At 34.9% G+C, this 27,249-nt stretch overlaps 3 protein-coding genes across 9 annotated transcripts; 2 read left to right on the top strand and 1 right to left on the bottom strand.

The window, feature by feature from the left end:
* The first annotated feature begins 1,028 nt into the window (after positions 1-1,028).
* Positions 1,029-7,637, top strand: NUB1 (ubiquitin-associated (UBA)/TS-N domain-containing protein). The gene is made up of 12 exons (XM_086456065.1): positions 1,029-1,478; positions 2,615-2,737; positions 2,858-2,954; positions 3,425-3,460; positions 3,546-3,733; positions 3,841-3,943; positions 4,832-5,013; positions 5,103-5,180; positions 5,449-5,551; positions 5,644-5,731; positions 6,159-6,484; positions 7,265-7,637. Exons 1-11 carry the CDS (start codon positions 1,144-1,146, stop codon positions 6,458-6,460), a joined length of 1,635 nt encoding a protein of 544 aa, XP_086312191.1. The 5' UTR covers positions 1,029-1,143; the 3' UTR covers positions 6,461-6,484; positions 7,265-7,637.
* Positions 7,638-9,782: 2,145 nt separating this feature from the next.
* LOC147392652 (uncharacterized) lies at positions 9,783-21,038 on the top strand. 4 transcript variants are annotated; one of them, XR_015181951.1, is made up of 13 exons: positions 9,783-10,217; positions 11,734-11,865; positions 11,995-12,091; positions 13,042-13,077; positions 13,158-13,324; positions 13,429-13,531; positions 14,366-14,508; positions 14,606-14,683; positions 14,832-14,934; positions 15,022-15,112; positions 15,209-15,427; positions 18,544-18,958; positions 19,062-19,497. XR_015181951.1 is itself a non-coding variant. In XM_086455090.1 (13 exons), exons 1-12 carry the CDS (start codon positions 9,910-9,912, stop codon positions 18,657-18,659), a joined length of 1,593 nt encoding a protein of 530 aa, XP_086311216.1. In that variant the 5' UTR covers positions 9,783-9,909; the 3' UTR covers positions 18,660-18,664; positions 20,028-21,038. The 4 variants fall into 4 exon arrangements, 3 of the variants coding, with proteins under 3 accessions (XP_086311216.1, XP_086311217.1, XP_086311218.1); XM_086455090.1 differs by lacking the exon at positions 19,062-19,497 and adding an exon at positions 20,028-21,038 and having other exon boundaries at positions 18,544-18,664; XM_086455091.1 differs by having other exon boundaries at positions 18,544-18,664.
* On the bottom strand, positions 11,251-24,368 carry OS9 (ER lectin-like protein). 4 transcript variants are annotated; one of them, XM_086455094.1, is made up of 10 exons: positions 24,097-24,368; positions 23,203-23,279; positions 22,711-22,917; positions 22,068-22,181; positions 21,415-21,530; positions 21,267-21,333; positions 21,038-21,144; positions 19,495-19,623; positions 17,510-17,562; positions 11,251-11,403 (listed from the first exon to the last, which is right to left on the bottom strand). In XM_086455094.1, exons 1-9 carry the CDS (start codon positions 24,185-24,187, stop codon positions 17,559-17,561), a joined length of 912 nt encoding a protein of 303 aa, XP_086311220.1. In that variant the 5' UTR covers positions 24,188-24,368; the 3' UTR covers positions 11,251-11,403; positions 17,510-17,558. The 4 variants fall into 4 exon arrangements, with proteins under 4 accessions (XP_086311220.1, XP_086311222.1, XP_086311219.1 ...); XM_086455096.1 differs by lacking the exon at positions 11,251-11,403 and adding an exon at positions 12,310-17,012; XM_086455093.1 differs by lacking the exon at positions 11,251-11,403 and having other exon boundaries at positions 17,388-17,562; positions 24,097-24,366.
* Between the last annotated feature and the right edge of the window lie 2,881 nt (positions 24,369-27,249).

The following is a 27,249-nucleotide window of genomic DNA, read 5'->3' as shown; positions in this document are numbered from 1 at the left end:
CCAATGAGTTACTAAAACATTGGATTGTTCAACGACTTAATTCATTTTTGATAATTTAAAAAAATAATTTTTTGTGTGTGTAAATATTAAAATATTTAACCCTTTTTAAATATTTTTTCCTAAATCTAATAGAATTCTTAATTAGTAACCAACGATGCATAAATAAATCAAACTTAAATGAAAAACAACTAGAAATACATTCCAATTACTCTCTCTCTCTCTCTCTCTCTCTCTCTATGTGTATATATATATATATATTTATATATATATATATATATATATAAAGAGAGAAAGAGAAGAGATTTATCATTTTTTCTACTTTAGAGTCAATCTTGTCCTCAAGGTTGACATTCAGGTATAAGTGAGACAAAGTTTACGATGGTTGGAGCATTTATAAACTAAATCCTTAGCTTAAACTTTCGACTTTTCTGTGATTCTAGTTTTTGACTTTAATTTTTTCCATTTAAAAAGAAGTCATATGAGTTGGAATTAGGCAGACGAACAGGAAAATGGATTCAAACCATATATTTCCTTCTTCAATTAAACGAGAAAAATATTTAAGAAAAATTAATCATACTTACAAAATATTTTGTATAGTTCTGTAAGTCTTTTTCCACATAACCACAAGAAACACAAATAAAAATCATATCCCTTTAATTTATTCTATTCAAAATCAAGTCTTATGTTACGAGTAATTTCCTATTTGCTTTCAGTGTCTCATCGAAGTCTTTTCTAATCTTCGTTTCGTTATTTTAGAATCTTTAAACTTGAATATTTTTTCTAATTAAAATTATAATAGGCCTTTGTTCAACAATAATAAATTACTTTAATAATAAGAATAAAATAATAATAATAAATGCTTCTTTAAAAATCAAATAAACAAAAAAGAAAAAAGGAAAAAAAAAAACAATATTATATTTAGGGATCAAGAACTAAAAAGCGTGACAATTGAGGGAGATATACAAATATACAATGCCTCCTTTGTCGAGTGGATTCTTTACTCTAAAGTCTCTAAACCCCCAATATTATATTGTAATAATAAGGATTGAGAAGGCCGAACCATTCAGTCCAAAGACTAGTCTCTCTCTCTCTCTTTCTTTGCTTAATCTCCAAGTTTGCTGAATTCTTCGTTCGTCAACTCCTATGGAGCCTGAACCTTCATGCAGTCATCCGATCATGGCGAAACTGAAACTAGCAGGAACTTGTTCAGGTGTTTTGGAAGTCGAATTGGAGACTTGGACGATACCCATGTTGAGAGCAGAGGTTGCAAGAAGATCGAATTGCGAACCCACATCGATCAAACTCATTTCTGGTGGAAAGGTTTTGAAAGATGAACAAGGGAACGAGAAATTGGTCGATTTGGGTATCAAAATCAATGCGAAAATTCTCTCTATTCGTGTCTCTGCTGATGAAGGAAACTCTCTCAGAAAAGAATTGATGGCCGAGGAAGAACGGTCTCGTGGACTTGCTAGAATCAAGTAAGAATCTTTGTCTCTTTCTGGTTTTATTGGGATTTGTTTTTTTGCTTCGATGTTCATCTTTCTTTGATTTTGTTAAATTTCTGCATTTTTAGATAAATCTGTTATGAATTAATGTGTTTGTTGCTTGAAACTTTCAGGATTTTAGAGAATCTAATGTGTTTGTATATTTCATGGTGGTGTCAAACAGAAACAAATTGTTAAATTAAATAAATGAGAAATTTGTGAATCATGTTTGATTATAGAAATCGATTGAAATCCCATAAGATAATTAGTGTTTATAGATTCTGTAAAGGTCTCATTTTGGCTTAATTACATGTCGAATTTTCCTTTATTTTATTTTACTTTTTAAAATTTAGAAATTCACTGTGTGCCATGGGCAACTAAATGACAAGTCTTTTGAGCTTAATTTCCTAAGAAGGGATCGACTTCCCTTGTAGGCAAGTATCTAACTTAATTACAATTATCCGTCATTGATTTTTCTTATTTAAGTATTTTTCAAATTTGAACCCCACCAGTCATCATTGATTAAGTTCGAGTTATCTGCAAAAGTCTAAGTGGTCGGGAATATTAGTCCCTCGTGTAGTTTAATGAGTTGGATTGATGGAAGAAGGCCTAGCCCAACACCCTTCCATAGAGATTATTTAACTCCCCAAAACTAATGGAAGATTGGAAGTGAGTACGAAAGACTTGTTGAAGTCAAGAACCTCATTATCAACAGCAAAGCTTTCCATTTTATTGATTCTCAATGAAAGGCCTCTCGAAACCACAGTTCAAAGGTAACTCAAAGGTGAGCACTAGGAGATGATCTACTATTCTAAGATGTAAAGAACAGTGATAATGGGAGGTCCGGCAAATGATTGTTGACTTGGAGACGAATATCCAACAAGGCGAGATTATAGATAATATTCAAGAAGTGACATTTATTAGTTGGATCATCCAGTCAGGTTGATGTTGGACCCATGATGAGCACACATTAAAAGTTTCGCATATATGGTGTCACTAACCAAAAAAGGAACAAAATGCAAAAAAGAAAATATAAATTATGCTTCCTTTTTTTTCCTCATTCTTTGAGACATACACGCTGCTGGTTTACGTTTCTGTTTAACTCATAAATGAAACCATGAAATTGACAGGGCCGCTGCTGTTGCAATGGCCAAGAGGCACGCTGATGGTTCATTACCAGTGGAAGACTACAATCTTGAACTTGAGAATCAGAGTGGACAGAAAGTAAATTTGGGATGTGAAACCGATCAACGGTATGATTTTGTATATGAATCTTATATGTTGTGCCTTTAATTACATTTGAAGGTGAGAAAATCTATTTAGATTCATCTTGTACTTAATAATAAAGTGAGAGTTGAACCATCATTTGACAGGGGAGTTATGATGGGTTTGATGCTTCATGCAAATGCAAAACATCTCATTAAGGAACAAAAGTACCAGGATGCATTAGATGTGCTCGCCATGGGAGAGGTTAGTCATTGGTGAAATTATTTCAAATTTTGAAATTTTCACTCATAGGCTCAACTATCAATGGTTGACAAGCCGTAGCACGCTAGCACACGACTGATATAGAATACTTCTTGCATTAGCTTGATCATGTTTAATACTATGTCAATGTCAGTAATTGAAGGCATTTTGTTTTGTTTAATAAGTTTAAATGGTCAACAAAATCATTCTTGTTTTCCCTCAATCCATTTCAATTTTGGAATTGTAGGTTTCAATTCTTGTTATCCTATAAGTACCTTTGTTATTTTGAAAACTACAATTCCTCTGCTCTATGCTACTAAAATGTTCAGAACTGCCTTTCTCTTTTCTAAAAGTTTTTTAAGTAATTATGTTGTATTTAGTTGTAGGGTCTTGACAATTACTATGTTTCGTTTAGTCTAATGGAAATCATGAGAAAAGGGTTAATCATCTATGCTATATTTTATTGGTTGTAGGAGGCTTTCTCTTTTTGTGATCCCAAGGTTCTAGAGGTGAGTTACAATCTTTTCTTCTCAAAAGAGGTACTGTGAATAATAACGTATCTTATGCCTTTTGGTCATTGTCTTTGGCTTCCAGATGGTTGATAATGTCTCAATACTCCAAATAGACATGGTGTGGTGTTATTTCTTGCTCCGCGACATCACATGGCTCTCGATGGCTGGTGTACGTCTTGCAAGAGCTAGAGAAGGACTCGAACGTTCTCATGGGAAGGACTCTTCCCGTTTTCGAGCCCTCCAAGCGGGTCGCTATCCAGAGCTTGCATTGTGAGTATTTTTCATAAAGGCCTGTTGATGCCTGTATCTTTCTATCTTGTAGACTGGAGAAGTTTGTTCTGCCTTTCGAAGCTGATTCTTCTACTTTACTTGTTAAGGTATTTGAGATTGGAGCTCTTGGAAGGGGTGGTGGCTTATTATAGTAATCAATTTGAAAAAGCCCAAAAGGCATTTACTTCTGCACAAGCTAAATACCTTCAGGTTTGTTGATTTAATTAAAATATTTTTATGTTTGTAAATTATAATTATCAATAATATCCAATGCAGAAAAATGAAACAAATAAAAACTTAAAGAATAAGGATAGAGAAATTGAAGAGGCTAGTGTCACTTGTACAGTTGTACCATACATATGGACTCATATTATGGTTGAGCTGCACTGTTTGGTCTGTGGCACTTAGCATATATAAAAGGACAAAAATCATCTTCTTGATCAAATATCAATTGTTTCTAAACGTAGGTGCCTAGATATGATATTGACACATAAACAGGTATGAGAAACAAGGGAGTGCTTCTTCAGTTCTTGAATCCAATACATGCATATGATTATGACTATCCTATCCAATGCTTAGATACCATGCTTTTAGTCTTTAGGTTTTATTATGTTATTTTTATAAGTAAATGCAAAGATGTATTAATAGTGTTCAAGGTGACCAACCAACCGTAAAGGAAAGGCACAAGGCCCACACCAACAAACACAGAACACGCTAAGTATATTTTTTAATTTTTATATCAATGAAAATCATTATGGAACTTTTGACGTTGCCAAGTTTCTCATGGTAACAATTATTAGTGTATGGTTATATATATTATATGTTCTCTATGAGTAGCCCATCTAATAGTTTTATGTTTTTCTGAGGATAAAGAGAATAAGAAATTGTTAGGATTAAGAAATATATCTAGTATGCGTAGAAGAAACTCTTCGTAAAATGAAATTTTCGGAGTGCAGTTTTTATTTTTCCCATGCAATGTGTCAGCCACCAAAATTGATCATTTTAACAGAAAAAATGGCCTTTATTTTTTATATTTTCTATCCTTTATATTTTCTATCCTAATCATTTGCAAATATATTTTCTTGTTTTTATATCCAGCTTCAAGTGCCAGATGAATCCCTATCACTGCTTTTGAGCATGGGATACGAAGAACGTAATGTAAAGAGGGCACTGAGAATGACTAATCAAAACGTAGAGAGTGCTGTCGAGTTTCTTGTTGAGGAGGAGAAAAAGAAAGTGCAAAGACAGGAGGAGGACATTCGACGAAGAAAAGAAATCAAGTTGGAGTCACAAACTCACTTTTTGACTTGTAAGACTGTTCTCTTTGATAAATTCTCTATTAGTGACGTTGGACTTTTGAAATTTGCAGGGAGCAGAAAGGTTATGGATTGACTCCTCTTAAAAAGGCTGTGGACATTGATAGATTGAATGAGTTAGTGTCCATTGGGTAAGCATGCTTATCTACTATATTTAAAAAAGAAATATTTTTGCTCTTTGTGTATTAATAGAAGCCAATTTGTTTTAAAGAAGCATGAAAAAGAGTGAAGGAGAGAGGTATACGGTGATATAAAGAAGATTAGTGGGTTTCAAGCTACACTTTTTACTTCTGTATTACCGTTAAAGCATATCTTCTTTGCTTCAAAAGCTGTCTTAACATATATTTAGGTGATCCTATTTTTCTCAAATCACACGTTGACGGGTACTGCAAATGGCAGGTTTGAGAAGGAACTCGCAGCAGAAGCCCTTCGGAGAAATGAAAACGACACTCAAAAGGCCTTGGATGACTTGACAAATCCAGAAAGAAATTCTATTATACAGGTGGTTTATGTTCTCTCTTGAAATCATTTTGGCTCAATATTATTTGTAGGCAGCCTTATCAAATCAATCCTCCTCTCTCTATTGGCATGCAGTTGTACGTTGCTTCAAAGAAGAGGAAGAGACAAGACAAAGATGCTGTTACTGAAGAGCTTTTATCTATGGGCTTTGAAAGATCAAGAGGTGCCTCAGTACAGATTTCAATCGTTTGTGATTTTTTAGAGCTGCTATTGGCACCCCAACTTTTACTTATTACACCTCAATTTCTTAAATTATTTATCACACCCGAATTAAAGATTGAAACACACTCTTCAAACATTACAAAGGTTTAGCTCAAGTTATTATCTCCACATTACAAAACGTTATGACACTCATTCAGACAATTTCAGTAGCTGTTTACAATTGTTGGGCCCATATAAAATCCAAAACCTAAAAATAGAAATCTTACAAAAAAAATGGGAGTGCTTCTAATGGCTCCCAACTTTTACTTATTCTCAACCATTCATTTATTTTATTTTTAATTGGGGTGCTCATAGCAGCTCTCCTTTTTTTTGTTCCTTCTTCTGTTGAAGAGAAGACGAAACTATCGTATAAAATTTTCTATTTGCAGTGGTTTCAGCTTTGCGGACTTCGGATACGAAAGAGCAGGCATTGAATCTACTAACTGAAGGACCTGAGCCAAACTCCACAGTTGTGGATAATGGAAGTACAGCTTCTACAGTTTCAGTTCAAGCCGATCAGGCTTCATCAAGTATCAATAAAAGAGAAGAGAGGGACGTGGAGATGGAGCAGGCAATAGCTGAAGAACTAACAGGAGATGTGTTGTCAGACTATGATATTGAAGTTACAAAAGAAGGTGAAGCTATAACCGAGTATTTGGTATTGCTGGCTTCTTCTACAAGCAATAATTAGAAAGTTCTCTCTACCCAATAAGAGGTAACAAATCTAACTACAACTCCAAATATTTTATATGAATCTTGAATGTTCATGCCACATTATTTTAGGTCGTGCTTAGATTGGATTTTGATGTTATGGTTATCTTGCTCATTACTGTTTCTCAAAGTAAGCAAGCTCTAGCTGATAAAGGATCACTCAAATATTCTAGTAATCCAACATGTTCTGATTTGGGTCTTTTAATGGATTGGATCAGACCCAAAATTCAATCCGACCTAATTTTTGACAAACTAAGTCCTGGATTCCAAGAATCCCAATCCAATATTAGTATGATCCTGTAATATTTGAGAAAAATATACACATTGTTCAGATGCAATCTCACACGCATCTCAAGAAACAATTTCAACTTTATTATATTTTCTCTCCTACCTCTTTCCAATAATAGTCCTCCAACTTTATTTTATTTTCCTCTTTCAATAATACCCTTTCAATTTTATTGTCTTTTCTCTTTTACGTGTTTTCAATAATATCCTCTAACGTTATTTTCTTTCCTCTTCTTCCTCTTTTCCAATGATACCCCCCCTTATAACTTTATTGTCTTTTCTCTTTTACCCCATTTTTTCAATATTACCTCATTTATTTGTTATTGGGTTGGATTTGGATGCTTCCAGTAAGGACCCAACCTGATCTGACCGTTTTGGATTTGGCTACGGATTGTCTTCAATCCAATCCAAACCCAATGCATTGAATTTATAGTTTGGATGTTCAAGAGATGATTCGGCTTTGTCGATTTCCTCTGATCTTTGTTTTGTGACTTTGCAGGTAGTTTCTGGTTGATCAATAGCCCAAGTCTACTTGAAATCCAGCCGAGTCAGGTCTACTTTTAAGTTAACTAATAAGAGTGCTTGGTCTGTACATAAGCATTTCATATTGTTATGAAATGAAAACCCAAGTAAAGAAATCCCCGACCGCTAAATGATACAAGAAACTATCCTTGTAGAAGACTTAGTTGTTTGGTTCTATTAATGATCAAGGATCGTTGAATGGGTGAAACAATTTGTTTCATGTAGGACTTTCCTGTTATGCCCCTAGACGGAGGAGGCCAAAACAAGGTGTTTAACTGATGAGCTTCATCACGATCGTTTGATTGAAAGATCCTAGATCCTAGTTCTAATCAATTTATTTTTTTTTTTTTTTTTGTGGTTCACAAGTTTGTTGCTTCTTGAAGATACTTGATGTCACCCTACAACGGAAGAGTCCAGTGAAGAATTAAGTTTGGGATTCAATTGAAATTCAAAATTAGCTACTAGGAGTAAATTATTTTTATTACATCGTAGTCTCATAAGCAACATGATGAGAGAATGAAATGTGAATCTCACCCATTACAATGGCTCGTCCGAGTATGCTCATTCAGTATTTTGAAAATATTTACTGTTTATGAAAATTGGTTGGGTTAATTAGATTTTATAATTCTTATATAAAATAAAATAAAATAATTAATTTTTAATAATTTAAATACGGGTAGACATAATCCCAACCGTTTAAACACAAAATCCAACAATTGTGATTTATTCGTATCTTGATAACACATATCTCATAGATACTTATCCTGATGATAACAAGACTCCCTACTCCTTGGTCATGTGCACCATAAAAATATGAATAAATCTCGGCGCACCATAAGTGATAGGGTTTTGTGACACTGTAAATCACTTTTTGATTTATTCATATTTTCGTTGCGAGGTAACATCACATGAATCAATCTATGGGGTTAGGCCTTGAAATCCCCCACCCCCCCCCCCCCCCCCATAAGTGATAGGGTTTTGTGACACTGTAAATCACTTTTGATTTATTCATATTTTCGTTGCGAGGTAACATCACATGAATCAATCTATGGGGTTAGGCCTTGAAATCCCCCACCCCCCCCCCCCCCCCCCCCCCCCCACACGTGGTTTATTCAAAATACTCCCCAGACATGGCATCCGTGCACTCATGATAATCTGACTCTCCCACGTGGCATATTGAAAATACTCTCTTGATGTGGCATGTGCTACAATCATAGATTTTATGCCTTGTGATACACATCTATACATATCACGAGACAAAATCTGTATGGTTGTAGCACATGCCACATTAGAAGAGTATTTTGAGTATGTCATCTGAGGGAGTAAGAAAATCATTATTTGTATCACGAGGCATAAAATCTATGGTTATAGCACATGCCACATCAGGAGAGTATTTTGAGTATGTCATCTGGGGGAGTAAGAAAATCATTACTCTTTTGAAATAGGTCGAGACAAGTCATCTTGGCATCGTTTGTGAACGATCAAGATTTACAAATGTGTAACGTCTTCCACACTGACTCGTCTAAGATCCAATCTGACTTATTCAATATTATAATTATTTAAATCGAAATATGATTTCGTGGGTAAGCATCTTCTAATCAACTTTATTTTATAGAGAGATTTACCAGGCAAACCTCCTTGTTGCATTTATATTATAAAAACTCCTTTGGAGTTCTCACAATTCCAAGCGAACCTTACATTAAAAAAAAAGGCTTGTTACCTAACAAATCTTTAAGTGGGACCCACATTCTTTTAAAGACAAATTATTAAGTATTTAATATATTTTTTAATGTGGGCCCCACTCCAAAGGCTTGATGCGAGCTGCTATTGGCACCCTGACTTTCATAACATACTTATCCCAAGGATAAATCCGAACCATTGGATTCCGTATATAAACGATGAGATCATGTGTTTTCCCATGAGTCAAGGGAACTTGATCCTTTTCTTTATTTTTAATTGGATTGCAATAAATCGAAGTTGGAGTGCCAATAGCATATATTTAATAAATAATTTTAGAAAAAAACTTTCCTTACTAACATAGTAAAATTTTAAAACCTTACTAAGATCATTTTGCTCAAATGGATTACAACATCAGAAATCCAACACCACAGTTTATCAAAAAACTCATATATAAAAAATAAAAAATAAACAATTTCTTTTGAATATGATCAATACTTTGAAAATGGACAATTACTGAACTTTCACATAACTCCAAAACTTAAAATTGAATTTTAATGGTGAAAACAAAAAATTGGAAATTATTTTTTCAAAGTTCATAGAATTTTGTCCTCTACAATCTTGAAGGATCTAATCGTGTTTTTGGATGGCACAAGGTGAATCCAAAGGACCCTTAGTAAGGGTGAAATCCTTACTAACTTAGTAAGGTTAGTTGGACTCATAGTTTTAAACTGGTGCAAAAGGTCTGACACTCTAACTCATCAGAAACGGTTTGCTGAGGTGTCACTCCATATTGAATTGGTGGGCCTAGACGAAACGAAATATCAGGTTTTTAAACCAAGAATCTCCCTCTGTAACTATCTTTCCTTTTAGAGTCTCTCTCCATAGCCATCTAAATTTAATTGTTGATCAACATTACAAAGAACTCTTCTTTCTGCAACTCATATGGATTCTGAAGCTTCATCCAAGAACCCAACAATGGCGAAATTGAAGCTATTAGGAGCTTGTTCTGGTGTTTTGGAAGCAGAATTGGAAGTTTGGACGGTACGCATGTTGAGAGAAGAGGTCGCAAAGCGATGCGATTGCGAGCCCAAATGGATAAAACTGATTTGTGGCGGAAAGCTCTTGAAAGATGAAGAAAAAGAAAACTTGAGCAAATTAAATATCAAGATCAACTCAAAGATTCTTTCTATTCGAGTCTACGAAGAAATGATAGCTGACGTTGAGCGATCTCGTAAACAAGCTCAAATCAAGTAAGTCTCTGTGTTCTTTCTGGTTTGAAGTTGAGTTTGGGTAGTTTTGATAAAAACTTGTGTGGTTTAATCAATGATGTTCATCTATTGCGCTATGTGTTCTTGGTTTTGCATGTTTCCTAAAACTTTCAAGATTTTTAGAGAAACTAATGTGTTTTGTATATTTATGAGAAAACCTGTACATCTTGTTTGATTCTGGATTTTTTACTGTAATTTATCTCAATTTCATCAATCAAGATCATTTTCTGCATGTCATTTGCAAGCAAATTACAAATCTTACCATCTTAGTCTTGACCAAGATCGAGATATCTGCAAAAATCCCTTTCCTTGCTAACTTAGAAAGATTTTGTGCCTTACTAAGGATTATTTGCTCAAATGGATTACCACAACAGCAATCAAAATGAGATCCAAGACCCAAAAATTCAAAAATCAATTTCTTTTGAACTAGATACAAGGTTTTGAAAAAGAGTCTTGATAATCTGATGCTCTTTTTACAGATGCCCCCTGTACTCCCCCATCACAGAACCGTAGATCCTGTGCTTTGGGATACACAAGAAAAAGATTTACGATTCTGTAACTGCCAGGTGGGGCGCATATGGGTACCGTTTGAAAAAAGAGCATTAGATTATCATTAGTCTTTTGAAAATGAAACCAAACTTCCACATAACTCCCAAACTTAAAAATGAAATGAAATTCAATGGTGGAAAATAACTTCCGTCAAATTATCATATTTTTTTCAAAATTCATAACATTCCGTCCTCTTCAACCTTGAAGCATCAAATCATGTTTTCAGATGTCAAGAGTTGAGCCCAAGGACCCTTGGTAAGGGTCACATTCTTACTTAGTAAGGCTAGGTGGACACCAATTAAGGGTCACAATCAACCTTTTGACCCCAACCAAAAATCTGTCATTTGATGTTTACTACCCGTGGTCATGCCTCCTAACATACCTTATTGCATGTTAAGAAACTTCCATGGGATTGGGGCATATGATTCGACTAATCCCATCTCAGGTATTGGAAAACCTTGCGACGTGATAAAAAAATAAAAACAAAAAATAAAAGCAGCTAAACCTCTGGTCATGAGTTCGAAATTAGGTGGCCTACTGACTTAACCTGGGTGCTTGTTGGGAAACTTCCATGGGGTCAATCTGGTCGGAGCATACGACCACAAGGACTAGTCCCATCCTGGATGCAAGGAAGCTTTGCAATATCATTAAAATAAATAAATAAAAAGGAATCGACTTATGTAAATCAATTCATTTAGCTCCCTACGCTTTGTCCTCTCCATTGTGTACAATATTATAAACTTGTACTATTTGTGATCCGTGAGTGTCTAAGGTTTCACTTCCCCCTATTCGGTAGATGATGTCTTAAATCAACAAAAGGAAACAAAAAGTAAAAATATTAGTTATGCCTTCTTTTCTTCTTCTTCTGTGTGTGTGTGTGTTCTTTGAGATACGAAACATATACACTGCTGGCTTCTGTTTCTCATAAATGACACCATGAATTTGACAGGGCCGCTGCTATTTCATTGTCTAATACGTACGCGGATGTTTCATTATCAGTGGCAGAATATTCAGAACAACAGGATGAGGTTGAGGACGAGGATGGACAGAAATTTCAAATTGAATCTCAAACTGATCGACGGTATGATTTTTGTAAATAAGTGTGTTAGGTTGTCTTTAATTACATTTGAAGGTAAGATAAGCTATTTAAATTCCTATTACTCTTAATTACAATGTGTGACAATGTGAGTGTTTGAACCATGATTGACAGGGGACTGATGATGGGTATAATGCTACATTCATATGCAAAACATCTCATTAAACAAGAGAAGTATAAGGATGCATTAGATGTGCTAGTCATGGGTGAGGTTAGTCACATTGTTGCAGTTATTTCAAATTTTAATCATAATAAGATCAGTCTGGTTTTCTCCTATACATCTCGCTATATATTTTGGACTTTAAGAAGTTTGTGTGCCCTTGAGGTGAGAGGAGTCAAGGAATGTCTTCCAAAGGCACACTATTTGACGCATGTCTTTTAACCGTCCAAAAGACTGCTATAGATTAGACAGTTACAATCATCCAATGAGGTGGTTAGTCGATGTGAATGTGTTTGGTGGGATCCGGATCAACGGATCACCTCCTTTTTCATTGTGACTTGGTGTATGTTGTTTGGTCTTATTTTTTTATCCTTTTTTGGTGTCAATCCCGTTCGATCCTCTCTTATGCTTTGTTGAATGTGTTAGATGGGATTTGTCATATGGTATGTGCTACACCTTGCTTGAGCACCAACCACCAAGTTTTTTTTTTGATGGGTGAAGGCATTTTTATTAATAAAAAGAGGGCGGAGGCCACCTAAAGGACATGCAAGACGTCTAAAGTAACACAATCAAACTATACAAATATTGTCACCTATATAGCAAATCCTTATATAATAACTCTTTAAACTCCTTAGAGTTTGCTCAAAGAGAAAAATAACCCCATAATCGAAAGACAAAACCACCTGCAAAGACCCTCAAAAGCTCTACTATTCCTTTCAATCCAAACTATCACCAAGTATATGAGTATTCCCTTGGTAGAACTTGCTTATGGTTTACGGTACAAGCAACAAAGGTATTATAAAAATTACAATTCCTCTCTTTTCTACTACTTAATGTTCAGAATTGCCCATCTTTTGTTGTAAATGCTATGTAATTTGACCAAAATGAAACTTCCCTATCATGCAAGTTGGTTATAGCGGCTTGTCAACCACTCTGAACCCTCTAGTTCAATGGATAGCATGACAAAGTTTAACCGTTTATGCTACATTTCTTGCTTGTAGGAGGCTTACGCTCTCTGTAATCCCAAGTTCCTAGAGGTGAGTAACACTGTTTTTCTCTTAAAAGAGGGCATAATAACATGTCTAATGCCTTTGGGGCCACTGTTTTTGGATTCCAGACAACTATCAATGACCCAATGCTACAAGTAGACATAGTGTGGTGTTATTTCATGCTCCGGGACGTCAAATGGCTCTCAATTGCTAAGGTACGCCTTGAAAATGCAAGAGAAGGACTCGAATATTTTCTTGAAAAGGACTCCAGCAAAGAAAATTCCTATGTTGCATTGTGAGTATTTTTATAAATGTTTATTGAATCTTGTATCTTTTTGTTTTGTTAACTGAAGAAGCTTGATCTAATTTCCAAAGTTGATTTTCCGTACTTGTTTATAGGTACTTGAGACTGGAGCTCTTGGAAGGGGTGGTGGCTTATCACGACGGCAAGTTTGAAAAATCCCAGAAGGCATTGATCTCAGCACAAACTAGATGCCTGGAGGTTCGTTATTAAGTAAAATTATTTTTCATCTAGGCATGGTAAACTATAATTTCAAGATAACACCGTGGACTAGTCATTTAGACCAAACACATTCAATGCAGAACTATGAGCACGTCTCTTACTTCTAAAATTTGTTTTAGCTCTCATTCAATATTGAAGAAACCTCATTTGTATGGACTCATTTGTAGAGTTATGATGTACCATTTGTTGCCCCACTCTGGTGCATCTGAGAGGTCACAAATGATCCTCACCAAATTTCCTAATCTTAGGTACCTAGATGTGTATACAAATACAGAAACTGATATGAAAAACAAAAATGAGACTCCTCATTTCTTGAAATCAAGGACGTACGTACATCCTACCAATATTAAGTACCATGCTTTTAGTTTTTAGGAGTTTAAGCTAACTATCATTTTCTTGATTATTAAGTCACAAAAAATTTAGTGGAACTTTGACATCGCTAAGTTTCTTATGAAATCAAGGTCACATGCGTACACTTTTTTGTTGAGAAAGAAAATAAGGAAACTGTTTAAAGTTAACAACATATGTAATAGAATAATAGGAAATAAGAAAAAGCTATCATAGAAGTATATATTGAAATATCTGGACATCGCAGGTCATCTCATCTAAAGACATCATGCTTTCTTAACTATATCTGTATTCAAAAAGTATCTGTTTTGAATGACAGTTTTAGAAATGTCCAGGACATATAGAATCACAGATACATGAATTGTCAATATATAGGGGTTTTGATCATTTTAAGAAATAGTTGACTAAGTTGGTATTTCATATTTTTTTAATCCTAATAAAATTTTCTGTATCCATCATCACCAGCTTCAGGAAGCAAACAAATCCCCTATGGACCATCCAGCAAAAAGGGTATGTATAAGGCCTGAACTAAATCTTGTTGAGGAGGAAGAGGAGGAAAGGAAAGCACAGAGAACGAAAGAGAGAATTTGGGAAGGAAATGAAATGATGTGGGTTCACATTAATATTACACTTTTTACCAACTTTTTTTTTCTTTCCTCTTCTGTAAATTGTCTATGATTATTATTGAACTCCTGAAATTTGCAGAGAGCAAAGATTTTATGGAGTGACCCCCCTTAATAAAGATGTGGATCTCCAAAAACTGAATCATTTGATCTCCATTGGGTAAGTAGGTTTAATTTCTATATTTTAAAAAGTAATTTTGGGGTTTCAAACTAAAGCAGATCCTCTATGTCATGAAAGATGTGTAACCTATATTTGGGTGATCTTGTTCTTCTCAAATCAGACATTTAGAGTTTATTGGATATGGCAGGTTTGAGAAAGAAAGCGTAGCAGAAGCACTTCGGAGAAATGAAAACAACATTCCAAATGCTATAGAGGATTTGACAAATCCAAAAATGATTCCTGTTATACAGGTGGTTTATACCCACTCTTGAAATCATTTTAGCTCAGTAGTATTTTAAAGTTTTATCAAATCGATACTCATCTCTGTTGAATTGCAGTTAGGTGCTGATTTACATAGGAAAAAGGGGAGGGAAATAATTGAAGCTGTTATCCAAACGCATGTCTCTAAGGGCTATGAAAGATCTGCAGGTACCCAATACAGATTTTATTAGTTTTGAGATTTTTTTTCCTTCGGATTGGTTCCGTGATGAAGGTTGCAATTTTTTTTTTCCTTTATGTCAACAGTGGTAGCAAGCATTAAAGATTGGGGAAAGCTAAAGACGAATGATAGCAATACCCTTGGGCAGGCATCGGGTTTGGCTAATTTGAATAGTCGTGTGAACGTGACAGAAGATCCATTCGCTACCAATAAAACAGATGAGACGGATCTGGAGATGGAAGATGCAATTCTTCGAGAACTAATTGAAAATCCATTAGACTGTGATCTTCAAATTACAAAAGAAGGTGAAGCTATAATAGAATATTTGGCATTGCTAGCTTCTACAGGCAATAATTAGAATTTTTCTTTCTTCCCAATGAGAGGTAAGGAACCTAACTACAACTGCAAATTATATTCTCTATAACTGGAATGTTTTGTCATACTATTTTAGTTATTTTTTGGTAAGTATTGAAAGTACTTAGAATATATGATAGATACAAGGAGAATGGGTATGTAAACAACTAAAAGAAACCATGGATTTGAAACCTGAGATGAAGGAAAATTCATGCTAGAGAAGAATGTTTTATGAAACATGGAATAAATAAAGACAGTATTTGAGATCAAGTAGCTCAGTTTTTATCATGTTTTTCTTTTTTGATAGTTTTGCTTTTATCATGTTAGATAGAAACAGTTTAGGATTTGGTTTTCGGAATTGAGATTCGATAAGGTACCTAATGAGTTCAAAATTCCCCACTTGTATCTATTTGAATACCACAACCTCCCATGTTTTGAAATAAAAAATAATAATAATAGTACCCGTGGAGTGATTGAACAAAACAATGCGACACACTATTGGAGTGGTATATGATGTACGATGATCCATCAATACATGCATACCCAGTCTAGTCTCCCCTCCCTCGACCCCCCTTGTAGTTTCTCTTTTATCAATAAAAATATCTTTACTGATAAAATAAATAAATAAATAAATAAAAAGCAAATTTTTTTTTTTATGGGGGAGGGGACTGAGGCATCCAAACCTCTTACAACACCTAACTAATCCTCGGGGCACATACAGTCCCCTTCCCCCACATTCACCAGGTAATTTCTGGGATAAATCCCTGAAAGTGACCCCCCTAAGGGGGGATTCGATCTCAAGACCTCCACTTCCTGAGGTGTGGTCCTGGCCAAAAATATTTACAAAAATATCATTACTATAATGGAGTGCTAGTAAGAAGGACCACTTAGCTAAGTGGTAAGACCTTGTGGAGGTTGTTCCCAAGGTTTTAGGTCCAAACCTCTTCCCTTCTTATGCTAACCACTAACCCCCGCCAAGCAAAAATAAAATAAAATAATAGAGTGCAAGTCAACTTTAGTAACCCCCTTGAACTCTACTTCTTGTGCTAACCACTTACCCTATCCCTATCAAAAAAATAAAACTTCTCAAAAATAACATTCAAGCTGCATGTGTTAAGCACATAGGATTAATCAACAATGTGTCTTTATGTATATATTTTTGACATATTTCCACGAAATATACAAAAATATGTCCATTTCCACAAGGTCTGACACAAAGTTTAATCGACAATGTGTCTTTATGTATATATTTTAGTGAAAGCCACTGTACATTTCTCGAAATATTTCGATGAATAGTGAATTTCAACCAAAATAATTAGATGTTAGGCATAAAAATGTAAGATTTCGGTGCAAATATTTCGATGAATAATTAATTTCAATCAAAATATTTATATAAGTACTCACATACAATGAATTCCTTTGGGCCATCCTCCAGGGCCCGGTTGACCCTCGACTCAACCAGTTGCACATAGGACTTTCCGAGGGAGCAGTGCATGGACCATGGGATTAGTCTCACTCGAAAGGCGGGGATACCCACTATAAGCAATATATATATATATATACTTGGAACAGTGCATGGACCATGGGATTAGTCTCACTCGAAAGGCGGGGATACCCACTATAAGCAATATATATATATATATATATGATCATGAATTTTTTATAGTTTATAATAATGTGAAATGTAGTACATATCATTTACATTTAAGAGAGTGGTATATATTTAAGTATATGTAGTTATGTGATATTATTATTCTCATTTCCAAGAAGCAAATAGTTGTTTTAAATATCATTCTACCAGATACTCATGCCAACGTGTAACGAAATGTTATTAATCTTCATTTCCATAATTTTTAGGACTATTTACCATAGTTTGACAATTTATGGGTATGTTTTGTCATTTCGCCACACTTTCAATAAAAACTTCCTCAATATTTCTATCATTTCCTTAAAATTGTATTGAATTCTACACTGGTCGAAATATTTCCATTTCCAAGATGATTGAAACAGACATCGAAATCAAAATTTAATACCTTGATTAAGCATATAGCTAACATTCGTTCTGAGCCAGGATCAAACTCTTCATCTGCAAATACGTTTTGAAAATAATAAAACAAAAATTGCCAATTAGATCAGCTGTGGACAAATCGAATAAAACAATGTTATAACACTATTGAAGTTATCTAATATCACATCATGCCCAACCTGTTCTCCGTGTCACCACATACAATAAATATATGAAGATGTTAATATTATACATTAGCAACCTCCAATAACTTGATTTTCTCATAAAAGTCATTAAAAAGTAATTCTTTTTTTGTTTTTTTAGCAATAATGCAATGATATATTGTAAATGACTTTAAAATTAATATTTACAATTGGCAATAAAACCATCTACTTTTACCACTAGAAGATATGGATATTATTTAAGAACTTTTATGAAGTTAAAAATGGAAGTGTTGGATGCTGCATATATGAAAAATAAATAGGGAGGTGCCAATTTAGGAAAATTGGTGAAGGCTTGTGGAGAGTCGATCCACAGCCTAGCTTCAGAAGACATTGAACCTGCCTTCACCTCTGCTAACAACTAACCATTCATTGCCTAGCAAAAAAATAATGGAAAATTACGAAAAAGGGATATTTAAATTCATTATTAAAAAACAATAATTTTTAAAGAATTACAAAAAACGATTTAACACATTGGACGGTCTAACTGTTTTTGAAATAGCTGGACAGTCCAGCTTTTTTGCTTTCATATCAACCAAAAACGCTAATATTTATCTAAAATGCTGGACAGTTCAGCGTTTTGTTAATAGAGATTGTGATTTTTGTTCAAGAGCTAGCTAACGGATCACTTGAAATCTGATAGTATGTTTCCTCTTGCTACAGTCCTTCTATTGTAGTGAATGTGCATGGTTCTTGGTGCTCTGTCGGCTTCAAGAAGTTAATTTGTTTTTGACACTTCTCATAAACCCATTTGTATTTGTGCTATGCACCCTCACTTTGTTAAGGGTGCATCTCTGTCTCCGTCTCTGGTAATACTAAAGCTCTTATTTCTCATTCACAGGACAATGCATGTTTATTGTGGTGGAAATGGTGCAACAGGAACAATTGCAGAGCGAGATGACTTTTGCCATAGGGGCAGAAACAATGCATGGGTACATCCATAGAGGAGCATCTTAGCAATAGTAAGGCACTGATCTCTATCTCTTCCAAACAAACCCCACAAGTATACGTCTCCATCATCGAGAATACACACTCCTAAATACTCTTAACAATCATAATTCGTTGAAAAATTCCCAAAAGTCCAAGAATAGCATTGATCTCCTATTCTTCCAATGATGAAACAAAATACATCAGTGCCCTTGATCGAACGCATCTCCGCAATAGTAAGACACTGATCTCCATCTCTTCCAAAAAAAAAACCAAAAGCGCATTTCTCCCAACATCGAGGATACACACTCCTTAATAAATAAATAAAGGTTTGAAACATCACATTCTCACCTGAACTTATATAGAAGAGTTCTGTCTACTTACTAATTTCTAATCTCTTACTTTCTGATTAATTTCTATCCTAATACACAGGCTACAGATGGTACTCAGATGTCTTACTCTAATGATATTTACTGTATAAAATGCTGGACCATCCAGGTGGTCAGTCGTTCAGAAATGCGGCATTTGAAAAAACATGAAACCATGAAAAGCTGGGACAGTCCGACGTTTTAAATCAGGTTTTGTAATTTTAAAAGAATTATTATCTTTTTAGTAAATAATTAGAAAATCAACCTTTTTTGACAATTTTCCTGAAAAATAAAAATAAAATAATACGAACACAGTGGAGGAAGATCAAAGTAGCATAACTGAAAGTGATCCATAATCAAAATTCTAGACATTTGACAATCAGTTATAATCAGGTTCCATTCCAGATAATATTTCATACATGGGAGCTCATTTGTCACATACTCTTCTGAATCATAATTCCCCATCCTCATAATATTCAGTTAATCGAAGCACTTACGTCGCATACTGTTCTGAAACATAGTTAGATGGAACAACTTCAGTGTCCGTAACCATGGTTCTCTGATCATCTTTGGGAAGCTCATTACAATTTATGGAGTGCCATACTGGTCTCTCTTCTTGGAACATTCTGTAACGATAAGAGCAGTGATTAGAATATATGATTAAATGCAGTAAATAGAGATATAAAAATAAAAATATTTATGTTTGGCTGCAGAGTTTAAAGGGAGATGCTCCAGTGTATGGCATTCCTAATCCTTGAGATGTGCAAACAGTTTTCCTCTATTTTTTCTTTTTCTTTTTTGGGAAGGGGAAAATTTCCATGAAAGGTATGCAAGAGAATAATTATCATGCAAATATGGTATCACTCATTCCTTATTAGTTATTGCCCTACAGCCAAACCGTTAAACATTTTTCCTGAACTAGGACAGTTATTCCAGCAGCCAAACGTGACCTATTCACAGGGTAAGTTTTTCCTAGCAAACTATACTACAGACTAACATAAAGAAGTGCATCCTGGCCTTCTTCTTGTAGTGAGGAGGTTGTAAACTTGTAAAAGCAAAGATCAAGCTGGCTGGCATCTAATCCACGGGTTTGCGACACAGCTCTGCTTTACTTGAAGAGGAGCAACCTATAAAGCTTGCAGCATCAGCTGTCCAATATGTGGGTTTTGTCCCATTCATCCTCCAGGCCAGGGTTACCTAATTCACTAGTAAGGTACTGAACAGTGAACCCAACGAACTTCATTCTTTTACATTAATTTTTTGCATCCCTCTCCATATATTGATAGTATTTGAGATACCCCCTTAGTTTTCAAACTGATAGCATGCTCCTTTGACCTTACCCTTTATTAATGGACTGATGGAAAATGACCAAATACACTCAACTTCAACCTGGAAATAAAAATTTCTGATATTTTTCATCCCAAAACCTACCATCTTCAAAGAAAAATTACCCTACTCATCACTTCAACCTTCAAATACCCTCTCATCTCTGTCTTCCCCTACGAACCGGGTTCATTCTTGACCGGTGAACCACGAACCGTGAATCCGAATTCAAACTGAGTGAATCCACGAATCAGGTAACATAGCTCCAGACCATCGACCAACTAATAGCTCTTGGATTGGAGGATGCTGCATTTTTTCTACAGTTATAAAGGAAAAGCTCTAATCAAATATGATCGATTGATTACAAAATCAGTATCATTTTTGGACTTTGGTCCATTCAAGAATTGGCCAATTGATGGAGGGTACAAGAGGATAAGACACCCTCAAATTGGACAGTAAATGTGGGACGCATGGAATCTCGACAATGAGAAGTATAAAATGTGCAATCCTTCCGTTCAAGGTAATCTATTACTGCCCACAAGAATATGTTCTAAATTGTGTATCGGTTTAATCAGACTGGGGAATCTTAATTTACAAAATCAGAATAAAAAATTCAAGGTGACTATTTCCTTATTTTCTCTCATGGCATCAACACCACAGAGATGGAGAAAGAATCAGACAAGAGAACAATGAGATTAAGAGTAGATTGGGGCTTACGGGTGCTTGCAAAGCATTGGGGTTTGAATTGTTAGCGCATATTTGCAAGTGGATAGTTCTGTGATTGAACTAATCATAACTCTAGGCTCCGAGCACACAAATCTCACCTGTTGATGAACGTAGGAATCAGGACAAATTAAAAAATAAATAAATAAGAAATGTAAAAAAATTCAGAGGAATTGAAAGTTCTTTTTTTTTTTCTTTTTTCGAAAAAAAAGGTTCTTTATACCTCAGTTTCTCGAGGCTGATTTGTGAGATCACAGACGGTTCCATTTGTATACTGATGAGCATGATATCTATGTGAAACATGTGATGCCAATGATTAGTATTTTTTAGTTTTTTTCAAAACTTAAATGGCCGCATCAAGGAATTCATACCTTTGAGATGCATCTTTTGAGCGAGGATCTTTCAGTATAGAAACATCAGAAAGATTCTGGTTGAAAGCAACAGTGGCTTCAGCATCAAACACACCCAAAACAAATTCCTGAACCACCTGCAAGAAATGCAACAACAATTTAATTTGTTTTCCCAAACACGAGTTTTCATAAATAACCATCAATTTCTAACATTACTTCAGATAGTCCAAACTCCAATGGTAACCAGTCCCGAAAAGGAAAAACAGATTACACCGTAAGCATCATCCAAGCTCCTATGTAGGACCCACTTAATGGAAGCCCTAAACCCCTTTTCTCTCTCTCAGCACACAGCCACCCAAAACCCATCAACCTGGATGTGTGGAACATGTCTTCCATAACACCCCATATGGGAAACTGATGTAAGAATCAGTGCAACTGCATCTTCTCAACAAATAAGTCTTTACTTTGTATACTCCAGATGTTCTTACACTTACCTTCATATTATGATTCCCATACCTTAAAGCCAAGGTAAGGGTGGGGTTGGCTATCAAAAATTTAGAAAAGAACAAATTTAACAGTAGAAATTAGTGACAACTCATCCAAATTCCAGACACAAAGATTGTTCTTATGAAAATTTAGTAACAAAATATCTTGAGAGGTATTGAAGAGCTAACCTTATCATTATCCAAATGAAGTTGGCGTAACTTCTTCTGATAACAAAATTCATAAGACCACCAACCCTCTTGCTGCATATGAAGAGTCGAGCAATGCAAGTAAAACATTTGAAACTGCTTGCAAAATCAAATGGAGAACTCACAATATTTCCGAGATGTTTATGATTTTTTTTTAAAGATCTGCTACCCCAACTTTTATTTATTACACCCCAAGTTCTTAAATTATTTATCACACCCCCAATTAGAGATTAAAACACACTCTTCGAACCTTACAAAGGTTTGGCTAAAATTATAATCTCAACATTACAAAACAATTTCAGTAGTTTACAATCATGATAAGGCTCATATAAAATCCTAAACCCAAAAAAAATATTAAAAAATCTAGCAAGAAAAAAAAGGAGAGAGCTTCTATTGCCACCCGAAATTCTACTTATTCTCAATCATTCATTTATTTTCTTTATTTTTAATTGGGGTGTAATAAGTAAAAGTTGGGATGCCAATAGCAACTCTCTAAAAAGATCAAAGAGAAGGAGTCAATTTCTTGAGAGAAATATATTTTATCGTTTTCCAATCATCTCAGGAAAAATTATAAAGTATTAAAAAAATGGACATATCAATGACAGTTCTAGCGATAGATCCTCACTCTATAGATGCATGGTCCCTTTAGTACTTCAAGTAGTTCATCGGGTGTCTTCAACTTAACCCGTCTCTCAGTTTCCACAATCATGTTGCTTGTATTATGTTGAGTTACCACCAATGTACTAGTTTTTGTCTTCTCCGCTCTAGGCAAGAAGCACAAAAAATTCTGCCCATTTTTGTGAGACATGATCATTGACTCCTGATCATCATCCTGCAAAAAAAGAAAAACCACCTCTAATGTTTCATGTTTGATCATAAAGTCTATTTTTCCTAACTCAAGCAAAACTGGTAGCAACAACAAAGATAAACAAGTATTAAACATGAAAAACAATGACATCATAAGATCGTAGGTGACCAACCCTCCCAACATTTTATTATTTTTTATAGATAAAAAAAAACAACACTCCAACATTGCAACTAAAGAAATTGCATCTACCATCTGAACAAATCTAGGTCCGAACTCCAAAGAATATCAATGTTCCAAAAAATAACTTACAGGATGAAAAGGTGAATCTGCTGAGTGGAATTCAATCTTGTATTTTGGCTCATGAGAGCTGCGACCAAACGTCCCACCTGTCCATCAAGAAGAGAAAACATTCATTTTCATCATCATCGAAGACATATCCCTAAAATTTGGGGTTGTCTAAGCGAATCTTGTTCCTCCAAAATAAATCAGAGAACAACAAAATTACTAACTAATAACTATTAATTATTCCCCAAGAATTGAACATTAAGAACAGAAAAACAAAATTAGTGCTAGAAAAACAGGAATAATTCCCATTCATAGAAACCCGGACCTCTCGATGCATGCCAACATATGGAAACTCAATGAACTATCAACCAGTACAAACCTAATCCAAATTTTGCTTACTTTCTTTCTCTTCCCCTTCTTTCAAGTTATGTAAGAGATAAGAGCACAAAATTCTAGAACTCTATATCTCAAGAACAAGAGGACGACATAGAATAATTACTCATAACCCTAGAAATCAACAATCCCTGACATGTATTTTTTCTCAAAATTAACTCTTTCCAACCTAAATTTACAAACCATTTTTTATATAAAATACACCTAAATCAAAGCTAGATATCTCCTCAAATCGTTTAAAATCTCTACTATCTGAATCGAACAAGCTCAAATCAAACAAGCCCTAGTTCCCCGCAAATCAAACAAGCTCTAGTCCTTTCTGAATCGATAAATTCGAAAACAGACGGACTTGACTTAACAATACAGCATAAAATTCAACTCAAACAATCTGAAAACGTATGAGAACGCAAACAAGATTCAGATTTTTATCAAAGAGAACAACATAAAGAAGAAAAGTTTACGGAATCAAGATTCAAGAATCGATTCGAGAGATTTAAAATAAACGGAGTTTGAAGAATTGACTACCTGCTTGAGCTGTGATGATCTGATCGGCCAAAACATGATTTACAAGATTAAGTAAAAGAAGGACAATCAAACAAGATAATTTCATCGCCATCTGTACTATTATCTCAGACCCTAAAATCAGAATATATGACAGATCAAATTGATTAGGTCTGGTGAAGAGTCTTCTTAGAAATGATTTTTGCGAAATTCGGATGGATTTTGTGGAATCGGTGGTGCTATTCGCTCACTTAACGTTCCCACATTATTCTCAAGATGTTTGAAAAGACATTTTACGCTTTTACCCTTTTGTGTGTCCCCTACTTAGGTGGTGTTTGTTTCCACTTCAAAATGCAGATTTTAGTGCGTTTGCGCTGAAAATCTGCGGTTACATCCGAAATTATCGTTTGTTATGAAATTGCGTTAGGAAATTGCGGTACGAAATTGCGTTTTTAAACGCAGATGTGAAAAGCGTCAAATATCCGCTTTTCTAATCGCGTTTGCGGGAGACGCGAATTACCGAAAAACGGTTCGTTTGAAATGACCGTTTTACCCCTGCCCCTTGTCTCTATTCTCTTCATCGACCGAACCCACAGATTTCTCTCTGCTTCTCTTCTTCTCTTCTCTGTTCAGTCACTCTCTCTTGCGCAGATTCCTCTCTCGCATAGATCCCCCTCTCTCTCTCTCTCTCGCTCAGATTCCTCGACAGAGCCTCGCACAGATCTGCCTGTAGTAGGAGTTGGACCTCTTCGCCTCTCTCATCTACTCTTACAGGTCTCTCTCTCTCTCTCTCTCTCTTTCTCTCTCCATCTCCATCGAATATTGTTTTCATTTCGATTTTTTGGTAGATCGAATATTGTTTTCGTTTGGGGTATTTGGTTTAGGGAAGGGCTTGAGCTTGCTTTCCAAGCTCTAAAACAGTTATTATAGATTAGAGAATGGGATTTACCTTGTATGGCTCTTAGGAGTCTAGATTTCCTCCAAATTTTTGGTAGATCTAATACTGTTTCGAATTTTCGTAATTGTTTTTTGTTTTAATGTTTCGTTTTCTTCACAGAAATCTACACACCACATCAGAATTAGAGAACAAACAACAATACATGTTATTGGTTTTGGGAATTGGATATTGGGAGGGCATCAATGATTTCTTTGGGAGTTCAGATCCAATTGGGGTTCAAAGTCTTATTGAGAGTTCAATGAAGGAGTTTAGTTGGGAGTAGGGAAAAAAAATTATCTCTTGTATTTGCTCAGTCCTCATAGTGAGTTCTAGATCGTTGTACCTGTCCCTTGGTGGTAAATCATGAAAGTTTTTTGGCATTTGTAGTTGGTTATCTTCTCTATTTTTCTACTTGCTGAATTATCATTCTGGTTCCTGGTATAATTTTGCTACATTGGAATGATCTATTCCAGCTTCCTACATACCAAACCATGGAAGGCATTGGAGGCCTAGCAAGACATAATAATGATAAACTTCTGAAGCTGGAATATTACTATTACGCTTACAAGAAACATTTTAATAGCATTGTAAAGTCACACATACACTTGTATGTTTAATCATTTTGTTTCTAGTGAACTAGAATATACATAGATTTGATGTACTTTGCATATTTTTTATTGAAGCTTAAACCTGGAGTACTAGTTTATGATAACCACATGAATATGTGGAGTCCAAATTTAAGATTAGCACCTAAAATTTGTGTTTTTAATGCATCTTAATGGGCATGCATGAATAATCTCAATAATAAACTTCATCTATAAGTTCTTTTTAGTGCAAATGATTTATGTTTCTTGCATGAATATCTTTCTTGTGACTTAAATTTTACGAGAAACACTAGCTGCTTATACTTTCTACTTGTTTCCATTTCATGCTAAATTCATTTATTTCATTAATAAATGTTAATGTCCTCTTCAATATTATGAGTTTTTGAGTTAACATCATCGTAATCTAAATAGCTTTAGCCCAACTATGGGTTGAATACATGAATCTTGTTTTGCCTAATTTTCAATCTCGAGACAATGCAACATGGAATAAATTCTTCTTTAGTCCTTCATTGGTGTGAGTTCACTAGTACAACAGTAAGACTAGCTTGATGTTTGGAGCTAAACATTGAGCAATCAAGAAACAATAAGTTCGTAGATTGAGCATAGTAAAGATAAGGATGATGAAATAGCTGAATAGAATAACTAGGAAAGATAAAATTAGAAACGAACTCTTTCATGAAAATTAAGGAGTAGCCCTAATAGCTGATAAACTAAGGAAAGTCGTTTGAGATGGTATGATCATGTGCAACGAAGGCCGACTAAGCTCTACTTAGAAGGAATGTGTAAGTTGAAGGGTCAAAAAGAGCAGATGAGGAAGAATAAAATGAATTTAGATTTAGGTTGTGACAACAAATATGAAAACTCTTGAATAAACAGAAGACGTGAATTAGATAGAATTGACCAGTTGAACCCACATTTTTGGGATACAGCTTGATGATGATGATGATTTCATCTCTATTACCGACATGATTCCCATGTGTTTCCCCTTTTTTATAATTTTTATTTTATTTTTTTGAGTTGGTGCAATGCCATATATATATATATATACATATATATCTTCTTATTGTTTGAAATTTAAATAGCCTTTGATATATATGTCTCTTGCAGGGGTGGCTACACAGTACTGATTAACACATGGAAGCGAAATTCTCTTCTTAAGCAAGCCTTGGCTCATTAAGCATCTTGTAGTGGAGCCGATGTCATACATGTGGTATGGAGTGAATATTTGTAGGTGTGTCCCAGTTGCCTAATATATGGGGTTCAAGCATGTCCAATACTTGTACCCATACCCAACCTCAAATTTTTGTACTCATTTTTCCAGGTAACATAGGTTCCAAGTAAAGACATAAATAGTGGTGCTATAACTGACACTATGAAACTTGCAATAGAAATAGAGTGGATATGGGATCTATATTTGCCTCTTATTGGTTTATAATCATTCATCCTTGCTTTGTATCTTCTGCCTTTTCTTCTTTGTAATTCTTGTTTCTGCATTCTTCCCATTATTTAAACACAAGCCTTAATGTCTCATTTCAACACAATATTTCAATTGGGAAAAAATCAAAATGCTCTCGATCGAAACATTCCCTAACAGTCCATGTTTGGGGTTAATGTTTCATTCCAGTTTCTGTCAAA

This window comes from Akebia trifoliata, chromosome 10, assembly GCF_017979445.1.
Source record: "Akebia trifoliata isolate Shusen 1 chromosome 10, ASM1797944v1, whole genome shotgun sequence".
Lineage (NCBI taxonomy): Eukaryota > Viridiplantae > Streptophyta > Magnoliopsida > Ranunculales > Lardizabalaceae > Akebia > Akebia trifoliata.
This window is presented reverse-complemented; position numbering and strand designations above follow the sequence as displayed.